We start from the raw sequence: 23200 nt of genomic DNA, 5'->3' as shown, positions 1-23200 counted from the left end.
GGGGTGCGAGCACCCGAGGGGTCTGGAAGGCCTCGGAGGAGCGCGCCCTCCTCCTGAGGAGCACGCGAGGCCGGCTTCCTGGAGGAGGCGGCCTCTCGGCCCTGGAAGGGGAGGTACGGGGTGTTTGAATCGGCAGTGGGCTCCGACAGGGCAGGAGCTTGTTCCTTTCTGTAGTCCCAACGTCTGACAAAACCCCTGTCCCAGTAAATCCTCAATGAACTTTTCCTCACTGAACAAGGGAAAGGCCTGGAAGCGGCCACGAGCCTCCGCAGCGCGGGCTTCGCCACCGCGCCGCGCATGCGCGCCCCGGACCAGTCCTCATTGAGCCTTCGCGGGTCGCCTCCGCCCCCCTCTCCCGAACAGTGCGCAGGCGCGGGGAGAGCGGTGGGCGAGTGACGTCAGCGCGCGCCCAGACTGCGCGTCACTGCGCAGGGACGGCGTCGCCATGGAGCCGAGGGCGGGTGAGGGGCGCGGGGGTGCGCGAGGGAGTCGTGCGGGCGGGGTAGGGGTGCGGAGGGGGTCCTCGGGACCCGCGAGGGGCCCGCCCGGGCCTGGGCGGAGGTCGGGTTTGAGCCAGCGGCGGGCTCCGCTCACGGCGCGATCACGGCCCGGGGAATAGAGATAATGGGAAGCAGAGCGAGAACGGCCACCTGCTGTGCACGTCGCCACAGCCACCCCGCGGGACGGACACCCCCGCACCATCCCCACTTTACAGCGGGGGAAACTGAGGCCCACAGCTGGTAGCAGGGGTAGGATTCGAGACCAGTCGTCCATCTAACCAACGCTGTCCTCTTGGCAGGTGCTTTCCAGGCCAGCGCTGTCAGGCCCGGTTCTGGGCGCTGGGGAGGCTTGCTCCCGAGCCCCTGCCCTTTAGGAGGTCACCCGTGGGTGGGGAAGAGCCTTGGTGACTGAGTGCAGGATTGCCTGGCAACGGTAATCATGGCATGCCAGGATCTGTTAGATCCAGGTAGAACAGCTATGAACAAATCCACTCCTGCCCTCTACCTGTGCAGCCTCTTGGAGAGAAAGTAAGCAGCCCAGTCAACAGGTGATTACAGTACCTTTGAGGAGGACTGCCTCGTGCTAGGAGCCAGTTCCAGCTGAAGATAGGAGGATGAGTGAGACCCAGGATGACCTGACAGGGCTCCTAGCCTGTTGGGACAAAGTAAACAGGCAACTACAAAACAGGGTGCAGGCATTTCACACAGTAATATATGTCACCTTTTATTCTAATCATTTCCCAACATGATCTGCCCTTTACTTTGATATCTCCTGTTCCCCTTCCCCTTTCCCTCCCCATTAGCCCATTGCTTTTTTTTTAAAATTATATTCAGTTTTATTGAAATATATTCAGATACCATATAATCATCCAATGTGTACAGTCATCTGTTCACAGTACCATCATATAGTTATGCATTCATCACCCCAGCCCATTGCTTTTTAAATGAACCAGTTATATGTTTGTGATTAATTGACTCTCAAGAGCAGAGGCCATAATTTCTACATTTCTTCTGTCCCACACAACATCCTGCACAAAGCTGGGTATATTCCAGGTCCTCAGAGTTGTTGGTGAAGGTGATAAATGGACTAAGCTTATAATAGTTGTGCCAATGTAATTGTTACTGTTTGACTGGAAAATGAGAAACAAAAGCCAGTGAGTTTGCTCTGAATTCGTAAAGAAGGGGAATCCATCTGAGACTGAGCACTCAGGGAATGCTTCCCGGGGGAGGCGGCATCTGAGCTGGACCTGCAGGGACAGGAGGGGCTTGGCAGGGAGAAGGAGAGCAGGGGAGGTACAAGGACTGAAAGCGAGCGAGCAAAAAGGTCTTGGGGCCAGGGAGCAAAAGTGGTTGAGCCTAGAATTCGAAGCGAGGGATCATGGGAGATGAGGCTGAAGTGGCCAGCAGGAGCTGCTTGCCTGCGTGAGCTTATTCAATGTACTCTGTGATGGGGGATCCACAGGTAACTCATCCCAGGGTCAACTATCTGGAGGTGATGCTGGAGCTGGGCTTTGAAGAATGAGTAAGAGTTTGCCGGGAAGAACAGGGAGAGTGCAAACATTCCAGCAGAGACCATTGCCTCCCAGGCAGGAGAGAACAGGCTGAGTGCAGGACACGGGATCTGTGGTCTTGGAGGTGTGGCCCCACCCAGGGTGCCAGCAGTATAATTTCAGCCTTCATCTTTAGAGACACCTGGTCCCCTGCAGACCTGGATCTCCATTTTTAAAGTTTTGAGTGAGTCAGATGCACTGCAAGGTCAGGAAGCACCAGTGGTATTTGGAGTGGGCTCAAGGAGGAGCTAGGCCCCTTACCTGACGGTGTAGCAAGGCGACCTTCAGCAGTAGTACCCATGTCTGAGAACTACGCACAGAGCTCTAAAAAATAGATGTGCGGGGGGTGGGGATGGAGTGGGAGCACACACGGGTAACAAAAGACTGGAAACCACCTAAATACCCACCAGCAGGGGATTGCTTAAGTAAATATTGGCCCATCCATTCAGTGAAATAATATGCATCTGTGAAAAAGGATGCATCTGCTTTTACCAATATGAGCTAATTCCTGAGATATTTTGTTAAATTAAAAAAAAAAAAAGCAAAATGTGGAGCAGAGTGCATAGTGGACCACCATTTATGAAAAAAAAGGGGGTTCAGAACAAAAGCATCTCCTTGTATGATGCCTTGAAATACCTGGGGAAGAATCCACTGGAAACCGAGGCATGGGTTGCCTTGGGACAAAAGGAGCTGGTGGTAACTGGCAGCAGTGGTGAGAAAAGCTCTTCATTATATTTCCATTTCTACTTTTTAAAAATCCATTTTTTTTTAAATTTCAGTTTTTAGAAGGTAATTTATTCACATGATTCAAACTACAAAATTTGGAATGTTTATGGCAAGGAACCCACCCCCAACCCCAGTGCATCCCCCGTTCACAACCCCCAGCACAGAAGTGGCATCTGCTCTCTGGCTATGGAGCTGCTTCCTTGGGTGACTTTTGAACCGTCACTGCTTATTGAAGGGAGACTTCAGGAACTGAGAGGTTCAATCAGTCCCTCCTTATTGCCAAGGTGGTGACGGGGCCCCAGCCACAAGTGCTGTGTCCCATATTCTATGGGTGAGTTTCATTCTTATGAACGCACTCTGGATTCTCTGAACAAGAAGAGGTCTGCTCTCAGCTCACATCCCAGAGATATGTGTTCCCCAAGCCCTGTGTGTGTGTGTTTGTCCGTCCCTGCCAAGATTCTTGGATAAGATAGGTCAACTAGCACTCCTCTGTCTTGGGGAGTTGCATTTGGGTGCTTAGTCCACTTTGAGGTTTGTAGTGAAAGCATGCTATCAAATAAGAGGACCATGGATGAAAAGTCTTTACTCAACGCTCACAGAGCTGGCCATATAATAAGTTGTTAGGAAAATAAATTGGGTAGTAGATAGCAAAGTGATGTGTAACAAACTTCAGTACACGTACAGGATACCCTTTTGGACCAACAGAAAATTCGGTAAAGCAATTTGAAATGTGTAAAGCAATTTAATATGAATATGCTGGTTTTATTGATTTATTTTTCTACTTTACTGGACACTGATTTTTCTGTTTCTCCACCCCCAAGAGGGGCACACTGTTCATGTGAATTTTATTAGTACTGCCCAAATCAAATATTTAAGAAAGCATATTTGTTGCTTAAAAATGCATTTCCAAAGTTGAAGGTGGAGTAAAAGATTCCCACACTAATAAAGTGAATTGTAGTTGGTAAACCATATAATGGCTACCTTACAAATCAAGTTTACCTGATTTACAGCAAAGTAAATTAATCCTAGCTCTAACAAGACTAAAGAGACTGAGTATTAAGTTATAGTTCCTTCACCTTGCAACAGAATGTGTCTGTCCAAACAAGGACTCCAGGAATTCTTGGTTACGTGGTTTGGGTTCACATGTTCTTCTGTTAAAGGTTAGCAGACTATAGTAAATCCTTGGTGTATGTTGCATTTACCCTGTTTTTAGGCTTTAATAATTTGTCGTGAGTGTAAGACGTCATTAACCCTGACTTTGATACATGGATCAGGAGACCGACATTCTCCTCTGGCCTGCTCTCTAGCAATGGTGCAGACAGCTGGGGCATAGCGTGGAGCAGGCGTGCTAGGTCACCTGTGCCTGTGTGCAGAACGGAGTTCCTCTTTGCTTTGTTAGTAAGTCACACCCTTTGTCACAACAGGTGTCTCGAAACAGGACATTCGGGAAAAAATTTGGGACTACCTGGAATCACAAAATCTAGCTGACTTTCCCCGGCCTGTTCATCACAGGATCCCAAACTTCAAGGTACCAAAGCATTCTTGGAGTACGTAAAAGGAAAATGAGACATTCCTAACTGAATAGCATTGGTGATACGGGGCCCACCCTGCCTATGAGCTGCGAGCAGTGGCCTGAAATCGGGGCCACCTGGCTGCAGCGTCTTTTGTGTGTAGAGACATCCATGCTCGTGTTACTCACCCCCACCTCCACTCTCAGTGACCACACCTGCCTCGCCTCTGTGCAGGCTTGTGGTGTCTTGAAGGGAGGTGGTCCTAAAGCTACTGCTCACGATTTGATACAAAGTAAGGTATTAATTATTCATCCTGGCTGGAAGCTGTTTCTGTTGTGATGCCTTTTCACAGCGTAGCATCCGCCCCCCACCGCACCCCCCAAAGGCTGTGTGGGGTGGAGGAGATCTTAGAGTGAAACCTGGCCCTTAGTCCTTTGGAAAGCCACGAAGGTCTTGCCAGACCCTGACGACGCTGGGCCCGTTTCCCAGCAGTTCAAAATATGAGGCCGTCAGAGATGTTTGTTTACAACAGTGTAAATAGAAAAAAGTGCACTGGAGAGGGGCAATATGACACACTCAGCTCATAATCTTCGGCATGCATTTTTCCAAGAGAAAAAAAAAGTGCTTTTTGAAAATGCTGGTCTCCCTGTCAGGCCTGAAGGATTTGCTTGCCTCTGTCCACTTTCTGCCTGGCATTCTCGGCCCACACCTGGCTTCCCTGAGGTGAACTCCGGCCCTTCTCTGGTCCTCAGCTGAGCTGGTTCTGGGTCAAGCACACACATCCTGCCCCTTTAAAACCTGTGTGTTTGGCCCTGTTGTTACGTTGTTTTGTTTGAAAGCTAGTACACCAGGGAGAAAAACGTACATGAGTTACAGGGTAAAAGATGAAGGATGTACAGAGTCATTTTAAACATCTTTAAAAAATGGCTCAGCTGCGAGCAGGTAGGGATGTTCCAGGTTTGTGGTCATGTGCTCTTTCTTGATTTGTGTGGTAGTCACAGGGGCAGCTCATTTTGTAAAAATTCCTCGAACTAAGCACTCAGGATTTGTATGCCTTGGGGAATGTATATTTTATTTCAGTAAAAAATAAATTGGGCTGGACTTTTCTCTAATCCCTCTCTACCGTGACTGCTTTCTTGGGTGTTTCTTTGGGTGTCTAACAGCCAGCGCCCCCACCTGTCTGGGTGAGACGCCAGACCACACGCTTGGCCTGCAGTGGGCCTAGTATCCGACTGTCCTCTCAGTAATGTGCGATTGCATTCAAAAACAGGGTGCTTCGCGGGCTGCCGAGCATTTCCCACGTTTGCAGGAATTCAAAATGGCCAGAACCATTAAAGTAAATCCCGATGCTCCCCAGAAAAGTGCTCGCTTCTTCGTCCTTGAAGTAAGTGCAACTCTGTCTGTTTTCCTAACTAGGGGTCTTATCTGGCTTGCCAAAACATCAAAGAGCTAGAAGCTTTTGCCAGAACGCAGGAACTTAAAGTGGACCCTGATAAACCTCTGGAAGGTGCTCGGCTGCTGGCCCTGCAGGTAATCCCATCGCCCCGAGCCGGACGCTTGGCTGCTGATGGGAATGTGCTCGCCAGGGGGCTGATAAATGTGCTTCTGACTCCCCCAACAAGAACATGCCCTTGGAGTTGCTTTTTTTCTAAGAACAGTCCAGAAGTCATTCCATTGTTTCGCATTCAGTCATTTAGAAGTCCTCAGTGTTTCTAAATTCAGAGGTAAAAGATGTTCAAAACAGTGACTGTGAGGCATTTCCAATTCTGAAGTGCCTTGTCGGAAGAGAAAGATTACGATGTATTTATTTGGTTTTGCTACATTTATAATATTAAATTCTTTGAAACTTGATAACCCTCGAATGATAAGTCTGATAAGTGTGCCCCCCAAATATAGATGGAATTAGAGCAGTGTTTCTCGACTTAAATATATGGGCCCCTTTCCAAGAATAAAAAAGAATTCTCTCAGGGCTGCTTTAAATTACTGTAATTTGATTTAATATGTAGAAACATAAAACTAGGTATAACTTTTTTACCAAACCAAAGCAAGCCTACAAATTAAATACAAGCAAAGCTATAAAAGCAATAAAATTCTTATAACAGATAATTTAATGTAATGGGTGATGTTGCTTTGCTGAACAAACTGCTGCCCCTCGTGCATTTGGCATTAAGTGTCGCAGTGCAGGCCTCCCACTGCCACTGTGATGACGTGGTTCCCGCCACCATTGTCAAATCAACTGCTGAGCAGCCTTGGTCTATGCAGGGCACCTTTCATTCTTGATGGCAAAACAAGTAACAGGAAGTATTTCTACAGGGAGTGAGAGGAAGCACGTGGGATTCTGCTCGGGGTCTTTAAATGATCCCACGTGGATCACTTTGTCTGCTGATTTCCATTCAACCCCAGGCGGGCCCAGCTCCCTGGGGCCTGAAGGACAGGGCCTCCTGTGCAGGCTCCTCCAGGAGCCTCATTTTTCCCATCAATAAGTCACTTTCATGATCTAGAAATAATAGCAGCAGCAGCGAAGCAAAGAAGAATCAGCAGTGAACATTGATTATGTGCAAGACTCAGCTCTAAGCACTTTTCCTGTATTATCTCATTTAATTCTACCAACAATCCTATAGGAATTATTCCCGTATTTATTCTCATATTACAGTTGAAGAAACCCAGATACAGGGGGAAGAAGTAACTTGGCCAAGCCATAGTCAGTCAGTGGTGGAGCCAGGATTCTGATCCGAGAGCCCAACTGAAGAGCCAGTTGTACATGTGCGAGGTTCGAGGCATTCTCACCTGTCAGCCCCTCAGCCCACCCAGTCAAACGTTAGCCAAGGCCACCTGCAAGAATGGTGCAGACAGATGGGATGGGAGGTCAGGGCTCTCACTGTCACTTCATTCACACACGTATTCAGGGAAATTAGCAGTCGAGCTACGAGAATCTCTTCTATCCAGCACCACGCTGGGCATGGAGATGTCCTGAAAGATGCTCTCCAGCTCTCCTGCTTACAAGCTCAGGAGTTTTTGCAAATTTTAGTGGGCTTGAGAATCACTTGGAAAGCAGGTAAAAGTGATGCTGATACACCTGGGCACAGACCACACCCAGAGACCACAGGGCCTGTGGGTCTGGTGAGGATTCACTGGGTGTGTGGGGCTCAACTTCAGGCCTGCTGATCAGTGGGGAGTGGGGCCCAGGAGTCTTGGATGGTTCCTCCCATCAGGCAGGTTTGAGACCCAGCAGCTTGGGCAGTCTTTCCCAACCCTGGCCGCACATTTGTATCACCCGGGAGCTTTAAAGACGATATATTCTGAAACAGAGCCTCTGGCATGTAAGTCCTTAAGGCTCTCTGGGCAAGTCTAATGCATAACCAGGGCTGCCATCCACTGAGCTTGGGAATGAGCAGCTTCTGGAGAAGTACAACAGAATCCCGAGACAACAAATGAATCAAACCCAAACCTTTAGCTCTCTAAAGAAGAAACATATATGGCTATTACAGCTGCTTAGGTTGAAATGTTATTCTCTTGTTGTTGAAAACCTTTAAGTAGCCAATCTCTAGGCTCTATTGCTGGCCCCAGGTTGTCATCTCCTGCACAAAAAGTACAATCAGTTTTTGTAGACATGAAAGATTTAAGGAATTTTATATTTCCCGTGGCCTCCCCTTGCATGACCATCAGAGGTGGTCCGGGGCTGTGGTTCTCTAACTCGAGTGTGCACCGGGACCACTACCAGGGCTTGTTAGAGTGCAGGGTGCTGGGCCCGCCCCCAGAGCGGCTGATTCATTTCCCACTGCTGGCCTGGACCCCTGCCTTGAGAACTCCTGCTCAAGGACTCACAGGAAGGCATTTGAGGACTAAATGGGAGAAAAGGACCATTGACACAGGCCAACACAAAATAGTTACTGCAATGAGTACTCATCTCTTTGAACTGATAGTCATTGAGTAGCAACTAGATGGCAGTGTTTGGTGGAGTAATGTTCTTACAGTGTAGCTATGGTAGGCTGTTTTCAAGGGAAAACATTGTTATTCTGTGCTGCTCAATGAACAGGAGGTACAGGAAAGTTATGGTTGGAATTTTTATGAGCACCCATCTCAGTTTGGGTTGGCGTTGTCATTTTTCACCTGTAACAATTTTAGAGAGCAATAAAATAGGGTTAGCAAGTTCAATAAATGCCCTGCCTCTCTGTAATACGTAGTGAGGCAATGCAGCGTAAGGGCTCAAAGTAAAATTCACACACATACACACATACATTATTTACTTGGTTTTGCAAACAAGTAATTTCCTTGGTACACACCAAAAATGCAGATAATAGTAACTTGCTTCCCTTCCTGAAATGTTAAAAGCACACACATACACAAAAAAGCTCCTGTTTCATTTGTAATTTATCAATCCTCTTTCCTTTAAAAGAGCAAAAAAACGTTGCTTGTTCCCACACCGCGACTGAGAACGGGGTTGTTTAATAAGATTGTACCACCGCCTGGGGCAACTAAAGACATCTTGAGAAAATGTGCCACCTCTCAGGTAAGTTCAAGAAAGCAACTTCACCCTTTACCAAAGAAACGTTCTGAGCTTTCTGATGAATTAGAAGTTCACATTTCTTTTTTACAAAGCCAAACTAACTGGAATGTTAAGATATTTAGCAATCTGTCAATAAAGGAGCCAATATAAACATATGAATAAATCTATTCCATTTGTATAACTCGGTTTCTATTTTGCGCCAACTTGGCAAATTATAAATTCCCTTAGAAAAAAGAAAGGAGAAACAAATTATCTGGTACTCTGGCACCCTCTAGCGTTGGCTTGTAGTGTTTACTCTCGTATAATTTTATTCTTACTCCCAGCCATTTCATCAAATGCCACCAGAGCATCTGGGGAGAGGAGGGTGGTGTGGGTGAGACGCCTACCCTAGCCGCCAGGCTTGGATTTAGAAAGTGGGCTCAGACGTAGCCGGTTCCGTTGTTTTCTGCCACGTGGCACAGCGTGGACTGATAACTGTGGCTTGACCATTGGGAGGTCCGAATTCGTCACCTGTGCTGAGCCTACAATGACCCTTGTCATCTCTCTCTTCTTCTGGTACCATAGCTAGTGATCTCGTGCTGGATACTTTTCTGTAGAAAAACTAAAAGTTGTTTCTTCCCTAGATTTACTCGTAAACCTTATCATCTGAGAATCATGAACACAGTTCTACCTCCTTGCTCTTGAAATACTGGCCTCCATTAATTAGCTGACTAAATGGATATACTTTTGATGCATTTTGTTTGGCTAAGAAATATCTTAAAAGTGAATGTGCTATATACAAAGATGATGGCCTCCAGTATTTTATATTGAATAAATATGTCTATGCCACATTTTTCGGCCTTTTTCTTTTTTTTTTTTTTTTGGTGGTAAATATTTTACTTACATTCTCTTATTTGATTGCAACAAGAGTCTGATGAGGGAGGCGGTGGTATCCCTGTTTGACAGATAAAGAAACTAAGGCACAAATTGTTTAAAACCTGCTGAGGTCATACAGCTAATAGTGGATTTGAACGCAGTTCCTATTGACTCCAGAGCCATGTTCTAACCATTTTCTAGCTGCCCAAGAGAAAATGATTTGTTGAATGTTATGAAACATGTCCTATTATTTTGTTCTATTAATCTTCCTGGCTATTTTCCTGGAAAAGAAATTGTGGCAAATATATCCTAAAATGATTTCTGAAACTCGTAGTTTTTCCTGAAAAGCCCCTCCCTTACAGCTGCATGTTTATCGTAGGGTAGTGCATTTATTCATTTTGTACAGAAGATCGATTTGAACCCACAGTGCTCCCTGATCATTGACTGTAAAGCGAGAAAGTAGCTGCAGTTCAAAGCACTAAAATCTACGTCCCTACTTCTAGGGTGTGCGGAACTACAGTGTCCCAATAGGCTTGGATTCCCAAGTCTGCGTGGATTTAGTTGTTGTGGGATCTGTCGCTGTTTCTGAGAAAGGTAAGATGAAAGAACACAAACTCCCAGCTACAACAGCTCACCCTGAAGGTTGTGTTCTGCAGGCTCTCTCTGTGTCTCTGGAAAGCCGGTGGTGAGCTGATGTGCTGGCCACAGCCTGGGCTCCCCAACCACTGTCTTCACATTCACATGGGGAAGTAACTCAGTGCTGCCTCCTCCTAACACCTCTTGGCACCTTGACGGTTTTCACTTTGCTTAGCTGGAAAAATGAAGTGAGAAAACTCTCTCTGCAAGGGGTGAAAGATTGTCTCTCTGTTCTTACGTGCACTGAAGCTGGAGCTGAATTTATTTGCAGTGCATCCATAAATAGTTGGTTTTGGAGAAACTCCAGGCAATGGAAAAACATTTGGTTCTAAGCCTTGTTTGTATTCTGAGGCAGCAGCCTCCTGAGCAACATGGCATGTCCCTCATGCTTCCTGCCAGCCCTGGTGCCTTGGCGAGAGGGCGGAGCCACCAGCCGCCCTGTGGGGACCACGTGCCTGGCCCCTCTGCTCTGCTCCTCCTGGGCCCCCCGGGTGCTCTTGGGACCCAGTTCCCTCTCGCTGTGGCTGGACGAAGAGGCTCCAGGGGGTCTGCCCACCAGCAGAAATGTACCCACACCCACTAGGAAAGCTTGCTCTCTCTTCCTTTCCCTCCAAGAGAAAAAAGGAGACGGTGTCCCCAAACTCCCTTTAAAAATCCATGAGCTAAAGCCAAGGTCTCCTTCCTTGGAGAAAACTTTTCAGTGAATATCTGATAGGAGAGGTTCTCGGTCATCATGTTTTTAAATGTTGTCCTTAAAAATCTCCCCTTTAAAGTTGCTTTTCTTTTTTCAGCTCTTATTCTGAGCTGATAGGTGAGATGTTCTGGTTCATCGTGTTTCGCTTCCTGTGTGTTCCCAGTCAAAATACCGGATCACTCTCAGCAAGGACTGGCACGCGTCGGCACACACATGGGTTAGCACAGGGCTGCAGAGAGAAGCAAGGTCTCTGCCTGGGCCCACGGGGAGAGGGAGGGGCAGACCCTGCAGGACGCGCCTGGTGCTGTGCAGAGAACTTGGGACTGGTGTCGGTGGGTTCAGAGGAAGGACCTGTGGCTCCAGGCAAGGCGGCATCTCACACTGTGCTCGGAGCTGGGTCCCCCTTGCCGGGCGTTTTCAAGGCAGATGGGGTGGGGGAGGCCTTTCCCCAGCAGAGGACCACAGGTGCAGGGCATGGGCATTTGTAGATGGGGGCAGGAGGGAGAGAGCTTGAAGCCAGGCCATGGGACTTGGGCTTTACTCTTTGGGCAGTGGGAGATCAGTTAAGGTTTCCTCTATAAAGAAAAAAAATCTTCAGGATTTTCCATTTTTAGTTCAGGGATATATATGAAGAAGAAAAAAAAAAATGTCTTAAAGAGCTCATCACCCAAGGAACCCCCTGTTGATGTTCAAAAATAATAAAAATAACTATGCATATGGTTAGAAAATTCAGATAGCCCAGGAAACTGTATCCTGGCATTTTCTTTATTCCTTTCACCAAATATGCACTGTTAACACTTCTAGCACGTGTGCATGGTAGAGAGATCTCATACACTTACACGTATCCTTCTCCTGTTCCCACAAAAGGGCCCGGCGTGAGAGTGGGTCTCTGGGGTCTTTTCCCCTCGGCACTAATGGGATGACCTCCTGTGGAGCTGCTGCACAGCGTTCCACGCACAGTGGGCCCCAGGGTATGGAGCCGGCCCTTACTCATGGTCATCGGAGTTATTTCCGGGGTCCCTCCCCCCCCCACCATTACAGACTACATTACAGAGCCCTTCTTGGTCACACGGTCTGTGGGTGATTTTGAAGACCATCTGTTGCTGACCCAAGGTGCATGTTCTAACTCTCAATGGCTATTCTGCAATTAGCAAACTTTTGCCTTCTCACCACTGTTAGTGAACAATAGATTCTCATTTGTCTTTTAACTTGCATTTAATTAGGAGTAAAATTGTGCATTTTTCATTTGTCTAGTCTTCATTTGCTTATCTTTTTCTGAGAACTGTTCATGTCTTGGCTCTTTTTCTGCCAAATTCTTTTTCTTGTTTCTCTGGATGTGTGGCTGAAGGCTTTTAGTGGTGAAAGCAATGAAGTCAGATCTGAACTATAATAACCCGTCGCCAGGGATGCTGTTCTCTTGGCGACCATGCGACGATATCATACGGAAGACGGACTTCCTGAAATGTCTTGGGCTGCCTAGCGAGGGGAATGCATGGGTTTGCTTGGGAGCCAGGAGGTATTTTTTGTGTTCCCTGTTGTGCTGCGTTCTTGTCTTGGGGTGGTTGACTTCACTAGAGAGGCCTGTACACCTAGATTTGCTCTCAGCTCCTCCTCTGACTTCTGGGAATCCTTCCAGCATGCCATCATTTATGAATTTCCAAAAGAGTACCAGTACTGTTCAAACGCTCCCTCCCCTGGGAGCTGTGGGATTGGATTGGATAATTATTTCGTGCTTTTTAAAAGACAAGGCTATGTCATCTGAAATTATGAATCCCTGTTCAGAGTTTTGATTTTCCCACCAAAGTAAGTAGATTAGAAATATGTTGCTTTTACTAGAAATTTGTTCTTAGTCTTCTTAAAAACTGCTCTTTCGTTGCTTTTAAATGTGGATCTTGCCCACGTAGGGCTCATGTAAATCTGGCTCAGCTTCCTTCCGTAACCTGTTTCAAGTGCTCAGGGCCCGCTCCGCAGGTTTTAGTCACTCTAGGTATTCACAGCCCACAGGGCGGGCGGGCTGCTGGGGTTCTACTGGGTTCCCAGTTCTTCCACTGTGACTGATTGAAAATGTGCCCCTGAGGGATTCCCAGACCCCACAAGTGCTGACTGTCTGCCGCCTTCCTCTCTTAGGCTGGCGGATCGGGAAGGGGGAAGGTTATGCTGATCTGGAGTACGCCATGATGGTGTCCATGGGCGCAGTCAGTGAGGGGACGCCAGTGGTCACCATCGTCCATGACTGCCAGGTGCTGCTGTCAAAGGGCCAGGCTGCTCTGGGAGAAAGGGGAGTGGGGGTGGGGCGAGAGGGAGAAAAAGAGAGCAGGTGGGGGAGGAGGGAGGGTGGGGAGAGGGCGGGCGCCATCTCTGCCTTCACACTGTGCATGTGTCATAAGTGGCGTTGGTGGGCCAGCACTGGATTTGCCTGGTGGCATGGCGGCTGAGCCTCACCCACGGTGAACTCGGGGTGCCCCTCTAACTGGCGTCTTCTTCCTACCGAACGCTGCTGGCTCACAGCTGGGTCAGCGCTCCCCGCCAGCTCCGCCTCTCACCCTTGTTGGCCCAGGTGGTGGACTTTCCTGAAGAGCTCCTTGAGGACCACGACCTCACAGTCGACTACATTCTCACTCCAACGAGAGTCATCGCCACGGAGTGTGTGCGCCCGAAGCCAAAGGGGATCACGTGGTCCAAGGTGGGTCACTGCCAGGTCCTGGGGGAGGCCACGGCCTCTCGGGGCTGAGTCCCTTCCCTGGCACAGCAGCTGCTCCCAGACCTGGTGAAGCTGTACTTTGGAGTCACCTGTGCAGCTGTGGAACAGATTAGCCACAGAATCAGAGTCTCCAGAGCAGACTTGAGACTCCAGTTGAAGAATCTCTAGGATTCTGGTGAGACCCAGGTTGAGGACCTCCTGCTCCACAGCTAGGTCGACTTAAGCAGGCTCAAGCGTCAAATCTGTATCTGGCTCACTATTCACTTTTGGGGGTTGTTTCCTACTATCCCAGTTATAGTGGGGCCTGCCTGGCCGTATCTCATTAGTTTTCCCTTTTAGAAACCCAGATTTTCTTACTGTGTATCTGGAGCTCCAAGTAAAACTCAACTGTGTAGAAAGGGTTTAGAGCTTTATAATTTTTATCTCTAAAATAGGTAATGGCATGCATTGCGAATTAGTTTGTACTAGAAAGTGGACCCCAGAAACCAACCTGTGGGTTATAATACTGTTCTTGCAAACAGTCATAATTACTGACAGACATTGAGAAGTTGTGCCCAATTTGGAATGATGCTATTAGTCAGAAAAGTGTTTTTGTCCATGTTTCCCAATCTTGAAGCCTGAATCACCCAGAGTTTGAGAGGGGTCTTCTGTGGGCATGGAAAATAAACCACCTCCACTCCAAGTATGAGTGTGGAGCCTCCACGCCCCTGCTCCTCCCGTGGCCCCGGGGCCTTCCTCGTGCAGCCACCCTGGCGCAGTGCTCAGTCCATGTGGCACTAGAGGGCCGGGTGGCCGAGGCAGGCCTGCTAGCCCCCATCTCTTATCCCACCCAGACAGCGCTGAGGACAGTGGAGAGCAATGGGGACACCACTGGCCAAAAGTCTGGACTTTCTGCTTTCTCAAATCGACTCCTTTTCTTCTTAATTAAAGAGACGGGATTCTACCAGGGTCGTTTTCATGTTTAGGCTCAAGGAAACAAACCCTTTCGTAGCTTTCAGGGCTTAGCCTGTCCGTCCCCGCGTGGCCTGCTTCAGAGGGTTGTTCTCAGATGTTCCCAACAGGCTGTGTTTATTTGCTTCTTGAGAAGAAGGGGTTTGGTGCAAGGCCTTCTCTAAGCAGGACTTCTGGGACATTAAAGCTCAACTGTAGATACTGTAGAAAATATTATTCTCTGTAAATAACATATAGCTAAATGTGAACGGACACCTACCTGCAAGTGCACCAGTAATTTAAGAAGGTTGGTGGATACTTTTATTTTTAAAAGATTATTATATTTGACCCAATAATTCACCTTCAAGGAATCTAGCCAAGGAAAATATTTGTAAATTCAGATAATGATTTATGTGGATTTGTTTTTAATGCAATGCCTTAAAATAGGAAGAGAAAAGTTTAAATGCTGACTCTACAATTTAAGTGTACATACCCTTTTTAACGAATATCTAATGGCATGAGAAAGCACTCATGGTATAATATTAAGTGGAGGAAGCAGAATATAAAATTATGTATGTTTGCTATATAACTTTGCATTCGCTCATTGTATTGAGATATACATAGAAAAAAGACTGGAAAGAAATGTATCAGAATATTAACTGTAGTTATCTGTGGGAGGTGAGATTTCAGATTTCTTTCTCCTCCCCCCTCTACATCCCCCCCCCCAGATTTCCCACAGCAAGCATATAGTACTTTCATAATCAACCATATTCAGTGCAGAAAAAATTAAATTTGATAAACACATTCCAAGATAGGCTTTCTGCTTGGGTACTTTTGAATACAGTCATGCAGAATTAAGGTATTTAGTCTCTGTTCCCAGTGAGTGCTCGGGTGGTAAAAATGAGAATCCGAGAACCCGAACAGTTACATGTGCACCTGTTCACGTTCATGGGTGTGTGTATGTGGGTGGCAGGATGCTCATGAAAATTTACACATGCACACGTGAAGCGAGCAAGAGCTGCCGGGCGCTTCTGTCCTGAGCCTCGCTGGGGCCCTTTCTGTTACTGCCCCCCACTGCCCCACCTCCCACCCACCATGGTAACACGGGTCCTGCAGGAACTATAACATGCAGATGGAAGCCGGAATTTTGGAACATAGGTTTTAAGGTGACTGTGTATGTCATGAAATTAAAATATTTGCTTCCTAATTAGTTCTTCGTGACTTACAGTGGCCCCTGAGCAGGACTGTGCATTCCTGACTTGCGGGCACAGTCTGAGGAGTGATGGTGTGTGGTCACGCCCCTTGAGGTAGGAACTGGGCGTTGCACCTGCCCACCTTATGCCCTCCTGTTCGTGCCCACGGCAGAAGCGTGGTTATAACTAACTGAGGGACCGTTAATCAACTCTGTTCAGAGAAATGTCTTAAAGGAGCCATGTTATATTTAAGTGCTACTGCGATTAGAAAGCCAATAGATGTTCAAAGGTGCAAGTGACATTCATGGGAGAGAATGTGTTCCCTTCACTTTCTCTGCACGCTTCTGAGCCTGCTTACGGACATGCAATTATTTCTCTGCAGTCATTTGAAAATGGCTGAAAGCATTTTCATCGGGAATGATAAGCCTTAGTCTCGTGCAGGAGAGTGAACACTTTTTATGGTGGTTGCTTTTGGTGTTAAGAGCATCCTTTAACATCTTTGTTAAAAGACCTTTGCCAGCATCAGCTCAAACACACTGGGCATTTTAGAACAAAAGGGCCTTTAAAGATCATCTCTCTAATCTCCTCGTCTTCTATTCGAGTAAAGTGAGACTCAGACAGTAAAGCAACATAGCCAAAATTATAAAACCAGTTTGTAGCTGAGTTAAGATTAGAAGCTGAGACTCCCCTTTTTGGGTTGGCAAAGGGATGTTTTGAGAGTCAGATTTCTGATTTTTGTTTGACTCAACAGGTATTTCCAAGGGAAAAATGTTTAAATTTGATCTTTAAAGAGAATATGTATTTTTAAATGATGGCATCTACATATATGCTTCACTGAAGAGTGATTGTAGCATATAAAAGAAAATCAAATTTGCTTTATACTGATTTTTGAGAATAGAGTGATTAGTTACAGAAGGGCAGAAAAAAATGTTTACGTTTGATTAACAAGCAAAATCTTTCATTTCATATGGAAAATGGACACAAGGTAACAAATGTTCCTAATTGCCAGCCAGGAAAAGCGGAGTAAGACAGCTGTGGACTTGTCTGGAGTGTGGCATCTCAACCGGCCGCTTGGCTCACAGACGATGGTTCTTCAAGGACAGAAGTGGCAAACAGCTGGAAAAATGCCAAGAGCTGCTTCTTAGTCAGGAAGATTTTTCCATTTAGAACTTGTGGGGGAGAGTAGAAGAGTGAGCTGCTGTGAAACTTTGTTTGTCATTCCTTACCAAAGAGTATACTGCTCTTGCAATGAGCAAGTTTGCTTAAGGGAATGCATTTTTCACTTAGTTCCTAATGTGTGGGCAAAATATTTTTAATATCCTTCAGCTGATTATCATTTGTACATGTGCCAGCCCAGGTTAGTCATTCCCTGTGATGTGAGTGAGAAGGTTGTATTTTTGCTTTACATGGCACATTTTGAAAATGGGTTTCAGCTGCAAAGGAAGGCTAATTACAGGCCCTTCCCCAAGGACCAGGTTTCCTGAGAACATGTATTTCTGCCTTAGGGAGACTTCTAGCTTCCCTGGACAAATTCCCTGGGAGTTACAGTAATTCAAGAGGGAAAAAACAGGGCGTGACAGCTGCAGAGTTAGGACAGTCTGAAGTGCAGTGTTTGCTAAGAGGGTGTGGCCACGGCCCGCTCCCCCACTGAAGTTCCAGCTGGCAGCCCCCCCTGCTTGGGTTCCCACTGGAGTCCCATCTAGTTCTTCAGGTAAATGCACAGTCACACTTCTTCTCCAATTGTCATTGCAGTTTTAAACCCGATCATCTTTTCTAAGTAGGAACTTAAGACATCTTTGAAAAATCTACCGATGATCATTTTAAATCTGTTTCTAAATATTGCAAAATAAAACAAGATCCAAACTCTTTAACAAAGGTAAAACGTGGTGTGGGAAGGACACTTTGGGATTCCGTGCGACCCAGAGCTCCGAGGATCCTGGCCCAGATCTGGTGAGTCAGTTCAAGAGAGCGGCCAAGGACCCAGCAAAGGAAAAATTCCTTTTGAGAACAAAAGGGAAACCATAGCATATGAATATCTCCATGGCAGAGATATGATTTTTGTTTTCCTCTTTGCATCTACTGGGAAACAGTAGAAGGAACAAGATTTTCTTTGCCAAGTGTTTCCGGTCAAAGTTTTGCAGTTCAGAAACCTGCGGGGAGCGAGGGCCACCTGCAGAGGCCTCAGATGCACACTGCCAAGGGGCGGAACAGTGGACGGTAGAGGGGGCTTCTGACCCTAGGAAAAGGCTTCGGGTGCAGTGAAGAGTGCGTTCCATTTAGGACGGGGAGAGAAAACCAGGCTTCAGATTAATGGGGATTACAGGCCTTCAGCTTGTGAGAAGGGACTTGACTGTTTTTAGGTGTTTATATTTCTTTAAATCTTACTCTAAATCATTGATTCTCAACCTGGGGCCTGTGGCTGTCTTGTAGTTTGCAGGTTCATAGTAAGACTCTGGCTGCACAGTCCCTGGGAAGTTGTACACAAAACTGTGGGTGAGTCGTTCTTGGGAAGGAGCCTCAGCTTCTTCTCACAAGGGTCCCTGACACCCACCAATGTTATGAGCCATTGCTCTAAGCTGATGTTCTGAATATAATTAGCAAATTGATACTAATTATTTATTTCTGTAGAAGAAAATGTAGTTGTCTAACTCCTCTGTGCTCTAACTGAGCCCTGTCGATGGGAAGTCATTTTGTTTCCCGCTTTGGCATGTGATTCGTCAAATGACCGGAGACCGATTGTGCTCAGGTCACAGTTGCTCGGGGTTGACCTATTTGGACAGCCACCCACCTGCAAACCTGTCCTGCCAGTGTGGAGCCACCCAGATGGTCACATGTCAGGTTGTATCAGGCCAGGTCCTACCTGTTAGGATCAGTGAGCGGAAACTAGTCCTCGAAGGCAGGAGACCGCCTTATATATTGGGACTCTCCCATCACCCCCTTTGTTGCATGTCCTCAGGAAGTATTTGTTGACTCATTTGACCAATCCAGATAAAGCCCTATGCAACGTTTAGACATCCTATACAACTGAGAGTTAAGATTTTGTGTAGAATGTGTTATTTCATAGCTCGAGGACCCATCGCTAGAAAGTCCTTTCAGAGGGAGCGTTCTGTTTCATTCTTGCCTTGTTTCTGCATTTCAGCTGTGGCTGGAAGGGTTTGGCCCCTGAAAAGCATTCTTTCTGCGGAGGGGTGGAGAGGAGGAAGAGACCCCTGTGGCTCTATTCAAGACCTTCTCCCACCAAAAGGCACAGATGTGGGGAGGTGGCACAGAGAAGAAAACCCCCAGTTAGGGGTTTAGTTAGGGGAGTTACTGTTTGTGTCTTTGTGACCCCAATACTAGCGCCCTTCACTGGCCGTTCTGGGTAGGAGGCCCTACCTTAGGACCCCAGCTTCCTGGGCTTCCGGGAAAGGAGAGAAAGCCCGCCCCATTCTGCTGGCTGCTATAGCAGATCCTCCGAAGCCCACGTTCCACCTAAACCAGGGGCTTGCCAGCTACGGGCCAGGGGTATGTTCTGTTTAGGACTGTGAGAGCCCCACTTCCCCAGAGCCAAGTCGGACCGTTCAACATCTTATCCTTTCGGTCAGTTAGGGAGAGATTTCTCATGCAAGATTGTGTGGCAGGTGTCCCCGTGTGACTTTGATTTCTTCTCCCTGGTGACCAAGTCACATGCCCTTTTGGACACCCTGAGAATACCTAGAACTGCTTTGACTTTTTCAGATCAGCTGTGAGATGCTGGAAAAAATCCCGATATTAAGAAGCCTTCGCTGCAGAGAGAAGCAGGCCGGGAAAGATGTCAGCCTCCAGGATGAGCAATGGCACCTTCCGGAAAGCGGCAGCCGGCAGACAGCTCCCCAGGCAGCAGCGCCATGCGGAGCCCATCCTGTGCACCCAGCCCCTGGCTCCCTGCAAAGGGAGGCCACCTCTTCCCAAGCCCTGGCACTGCCCGCTGCCACCGTTTACGTCGGGAACCTCCCCCAGGACGCCCGCGTAAGCGAGCTGAAGGGCGCCCTCCGGGGGCGGGGTGCAGCTCCCCTGGGGCTCAGCTGGCAGGGCTCGCAGCACCGGGCCTTCCTCACCTACAGGGACCTGGCCTCAGCCCAGCGGGCCATCTCCTGCCTGCAGGGCTTGCACCTGGGCGCCAGTGCCTTGAGGGTGGAGCTGGCCCAGCACAGAGGAGCGAGTGACCTGGCGGGTGGCAGAGCCCGGCAGGAGGGGCGTCCCTGGCACTGCCCACTGCCTTCTGCCGGGCGCACACCCGGCCACTCTGGTTTGTAGGAACCTGAACACCCCATGCTTAGGGCTGCTGCGAGCTGCCTGGGCACCATAATTCTTTCTAAGAAGTCACAAGCCTTCTATTTCCTGATGAGTAGGGTAATTAGTGAATAATATATTTCAGAATACACAGGGGGCTAAAAATGCTGGTTTATTCAGGTACCATTTATCTTGATCCTTTAGCCGGGCTGTGGGTGGTGAGCATGCTGGTTTCTCCAGGGGGTTAGAGAGCTGAGTGAGAGTGAGTGAGGGTGACAGTGATTTAGGAGAGAAGTGCCCTGAAGTTGGGAAGAGGGGGAGATTCGGGGCAGCAAGGTGGCTACCCCGTAGGATCCTGCCGAGAAGGAGCCCTGGCAAGCACCAAATCCCAGGAGAGTACTCTCGGGGCCTCGGATCCTGGGCCTGGCGCCCCTGGAGGGGAGCAGGGCGGGGGCTCTGGTCAGCTCACGGAGGCCCAAACGGTCCAGCCCCCAGGGCAGCACCACCCGCTCCCACTCCTAGCGACCCCCCGCGACCCCCGTGCGTAGCAGATCGGGTGGAAGCTGCGTGTGGGAGAGAGCCGGTGTCCACCCCTCGGCACCTCTCCAGCCCCCCTTCCTCTCTGGGGGAGCGCGCTTAGCCAGCAGCTGCCCGGAGCCCAACGAGGGGCTTCATTTTGCAGGGAGACGCTGGCTTTGAAACTGAGTGCTGTCCCCCTTCCTAGCCCACATCACATACAGACAAAAGTCTTAAACGCCCACGTGCTCCCATTTGCCCAGTGCCTTGGGTTTTGTTTTTCCCTCCAGCAAGCTGGATTCTGGCTGAACTGTGCTTTCTAAACAGAAACGCTTTTGCAGTTGATCCTGGGCAAAATGTCAAAATAAGCATTTAAGTGGAGATTTTATTTTTTTCAAATGTATATGTGTTGGAAATTTTCATTTTTTAGCCAGAGGGTCTTACTAAGTGTATTTTAAGCACATTATTATGCCTCAAGAGGGCAAGCCTTGCACGCTCTTTAAAGAAAATGTTCTTATAACTTGTGTTTTCCCTCTGGAGCAGCATTTCTGCACTGGTATTTCAGTGAGAACACTGAGGAGGCTTTGGAGAAAAAATCTGTGCTCAGATAGTAGCTTTGCTCGTTCCGTGTAGACTTCTTTTCCAAGTTGCCATGAATGAAATGAGTGGGTAGAAATATCTTAAAAAGTGCCGTGGCCTGGCCTTGGGGTCTCTGGGCTCGCTATTCCTCCCCCTGAAGAACCCCCTACCCCCAGCTCCCTGGCTGGCTGGCTTTGTTTTATTGTTGGATCCTCAGCTGGGATGTCAGGCCTTTGCCCACTGCTGTCCCTACCTCCTCGGCCTGCTTTATTTTATTCAGAATGTTTCTTGTAGTTGAAACGCTTTGTTTGTTTGTTGTTGACTTTTTATTGTGTATTTGCCACCATTAGAATAGCAGTTCCAAGAGATCAGGGAGCGTGTCGGTCTTGTTCACTCCCTGCTGTATCCCAGCAGCTCAGAGAAAACTGGCAAAGAGTCAGCGACTCAGTAAAGATGTATTTTGAGAATGAGTGCCCTGGAGCCGAGAAGAGAAACTGGTCCTGAGAGTGTCGTTGACCCTCCCGCACCCAGCCATGGCCCAACACAGGCCTGCCCTCGCATGCTGAGTTACTCAAGTCAACAAATGGTCCTTCTTGGATAAGCCAGACTGCGTGAGCTTTCTGTCACTCACAGCCCATATAATCCAGATGAATTGTTTAATCTGTAATGGATCCTTTTTCTATTTGTGGAAAACAGATTATTACAAGAACAACTAAAGACCAAGGGCCTGCAACCTCAGAGCCCCAAATGTGCCAGCCTGTGCAACCTTGACGTTCTGTCCTGCTGTGGGGGGGGGGGGGGGCGTGAGCAAAGGAAGAGCCCTCGGGTGACCCAGCGTTTGTTCCCAAGACTTGTTCCCAAGACTCTCGTATTTGTTTGCATCATAATTGTGTAGTTCACAGAATGGTAATGAGGAGAAATAATGGAAAACGACCACTTGACGAGGTGCCGAGAGTGTGCAGGCCTCTTCCAAATGATGCCACACGGTTCCTGGGCCCCGTCCCAGCATTGTTCTTCATGGCGGCAGCTTTGCGGTGGACACAGAGGAGACTTGTACAGAATCTCCATGTGCTCTAAAAATAGAAGCTACGTCGGGTAGGTGAAAATACTAAAAAGAGAGGTTGCCGAAAGTGAGCAGAAGTCAAGAGAGCTGAACATGACTGATAAAGATATTTTTTTTAAATATAAAATGTAATTGTAACAGTGAAATTTGTATTAGAAGAGGTGGTATGGAGAAGAGACTAGAAGATCAGAGAAATGGAGAATAGACAATGGAAGCTAAAGCTCACACCTGGTATTACGGCCAGACCATGACAACACTGAAAGACAAAGAAGAACTTCCCCCGGTTGAAGAGTGCAGTGGTCAGTGAGGGGCTTGTGTGACCAGGCGGAGTGGGACGTGCACCTGGGGGAGGACATACACTGGGGCTGCTCAGGCTGGATCTTCAGCTACAGACACAATTAGGGGCCCATCATATGCGTGAAGAACAGGGCAGTAAGAGAAAACTCTCAGAAATTATAAAAAATATTTAAATACAGTAGTCAGACTGCAGGCAGCAGAGATGCATACACAGTTAATTGAAAGATTAAGCCCGGTGAGTCTTCCCGAAGCCAGTGAAAAGGGGGAAAGAGATGAAAAGTATGAAACAGTGGGAATAATAATCCAGCTTCAGTGTGCCTTCATCTGAAGAAAGATGTGACTTCATATTGGAAAAGTTCTCAGAGTGCTGAGACAAGGTCTGCATACAAATCAGCGCCTTTCCCATGCAATGTCAATGACGAATTAGAAAACGCTTTTTCAAAAAAATGTAATAGCAACATAATCTAGTAAGCACCGGGGAAAAAAACTAATAATTTGGGGCTCATATGGATAGGATTATGAACTTGTCCTGAAAGAGATGGAAGATCTGAATAAAGAGACATGCTGTATTCTCAAATGGAAGGGTTCAGCATTATGAAGTATTAGTTCCTCTGGATTAAGACAGGCTGTACATCACAATCAAAATCCCAACTGGAGTTTTTCATGGAACTCAAAAAGGTGAATAGTAAAT

The 23200-nt window shown here is 47.7% G+C and overlaps 1 protein-coding gene across 2 annotated transcripts; it reads left to right on the top strand.

The window, feature by feature from the left end:
- The first annotated feature begins 375 nt into the window (after positions 1–375).
- Positions 376–21933, top strand: MTHFSD (methenyltetrahydrofolate synthetase domain containing). Of its 2 annotated transcripts, none has more exons than XM_037815861.1 (8): positions 376–461; positions 4201–4304; positions 5704–5817; positions 8684–8797; positions 10153–10243; positions 13107–13219; positions 13537–13662; positions 19521–21933. In XM_037815861.1, the coding sequence occupies exons 1-8, from the start codon at positions 446–448 to the stop codon at positions 20076–20078; spliced, it is 1236 nt and encodes a 411-aa protein (XP_037671789.1). In that variant the 5' UTR covers positions 376–445; the 3' UTR covers positions 20079–21933. The 2 variants fall into 2 exon arrangements, with proteins under 2 accessions (XP_037671789.1, XP_037671790.1); XM_037815862.1 differs by lacking the exon at positions 5704–5817 and adding an exon at positions 5558–5671.
- The last annotated feature ends 1267 nt before the right edge of the window (positions 21934–23200 follow it).

Source organism: Choloepus didactylus, chromosome 22 (assembly GCF_015220235.1).
Source record: "Choloepus didactylus isolate mChoDid1 chromosome 22, mChoDid1.pri, whole genome shotgun sequence".
In the NCBI taxonomy this organism is placed as follows: Eukaryota; Metazoa; Chordata; class Mammalia; order Pilosa; family Megalonychidae; genus Choloepus; species Choloepus didactylus.
Note: the sequence above shows the minus strand (reverse complement) of the source record. Positions and strands in the feature narration are given on the sequence as shown.

Coding starts and splice junctions, on each gene's coding strand:
- MTHFSD (XM_037815861.1), top strand. Junction 13,220..13,536: donor CCATCGTCCATGACTGCCAG/GTGCTGCTGTCA, acceptor TTGTTGGCCCAG/GTGGTGGACTTTCCTGAAGA. Junction 13,663..19,520: donor AGGGGATCACGTGGTCCAAG/GTGGGTCACTGC, acceptor TGACTTTTTCAG/ATCAGCTGTGAGATGCTGGA.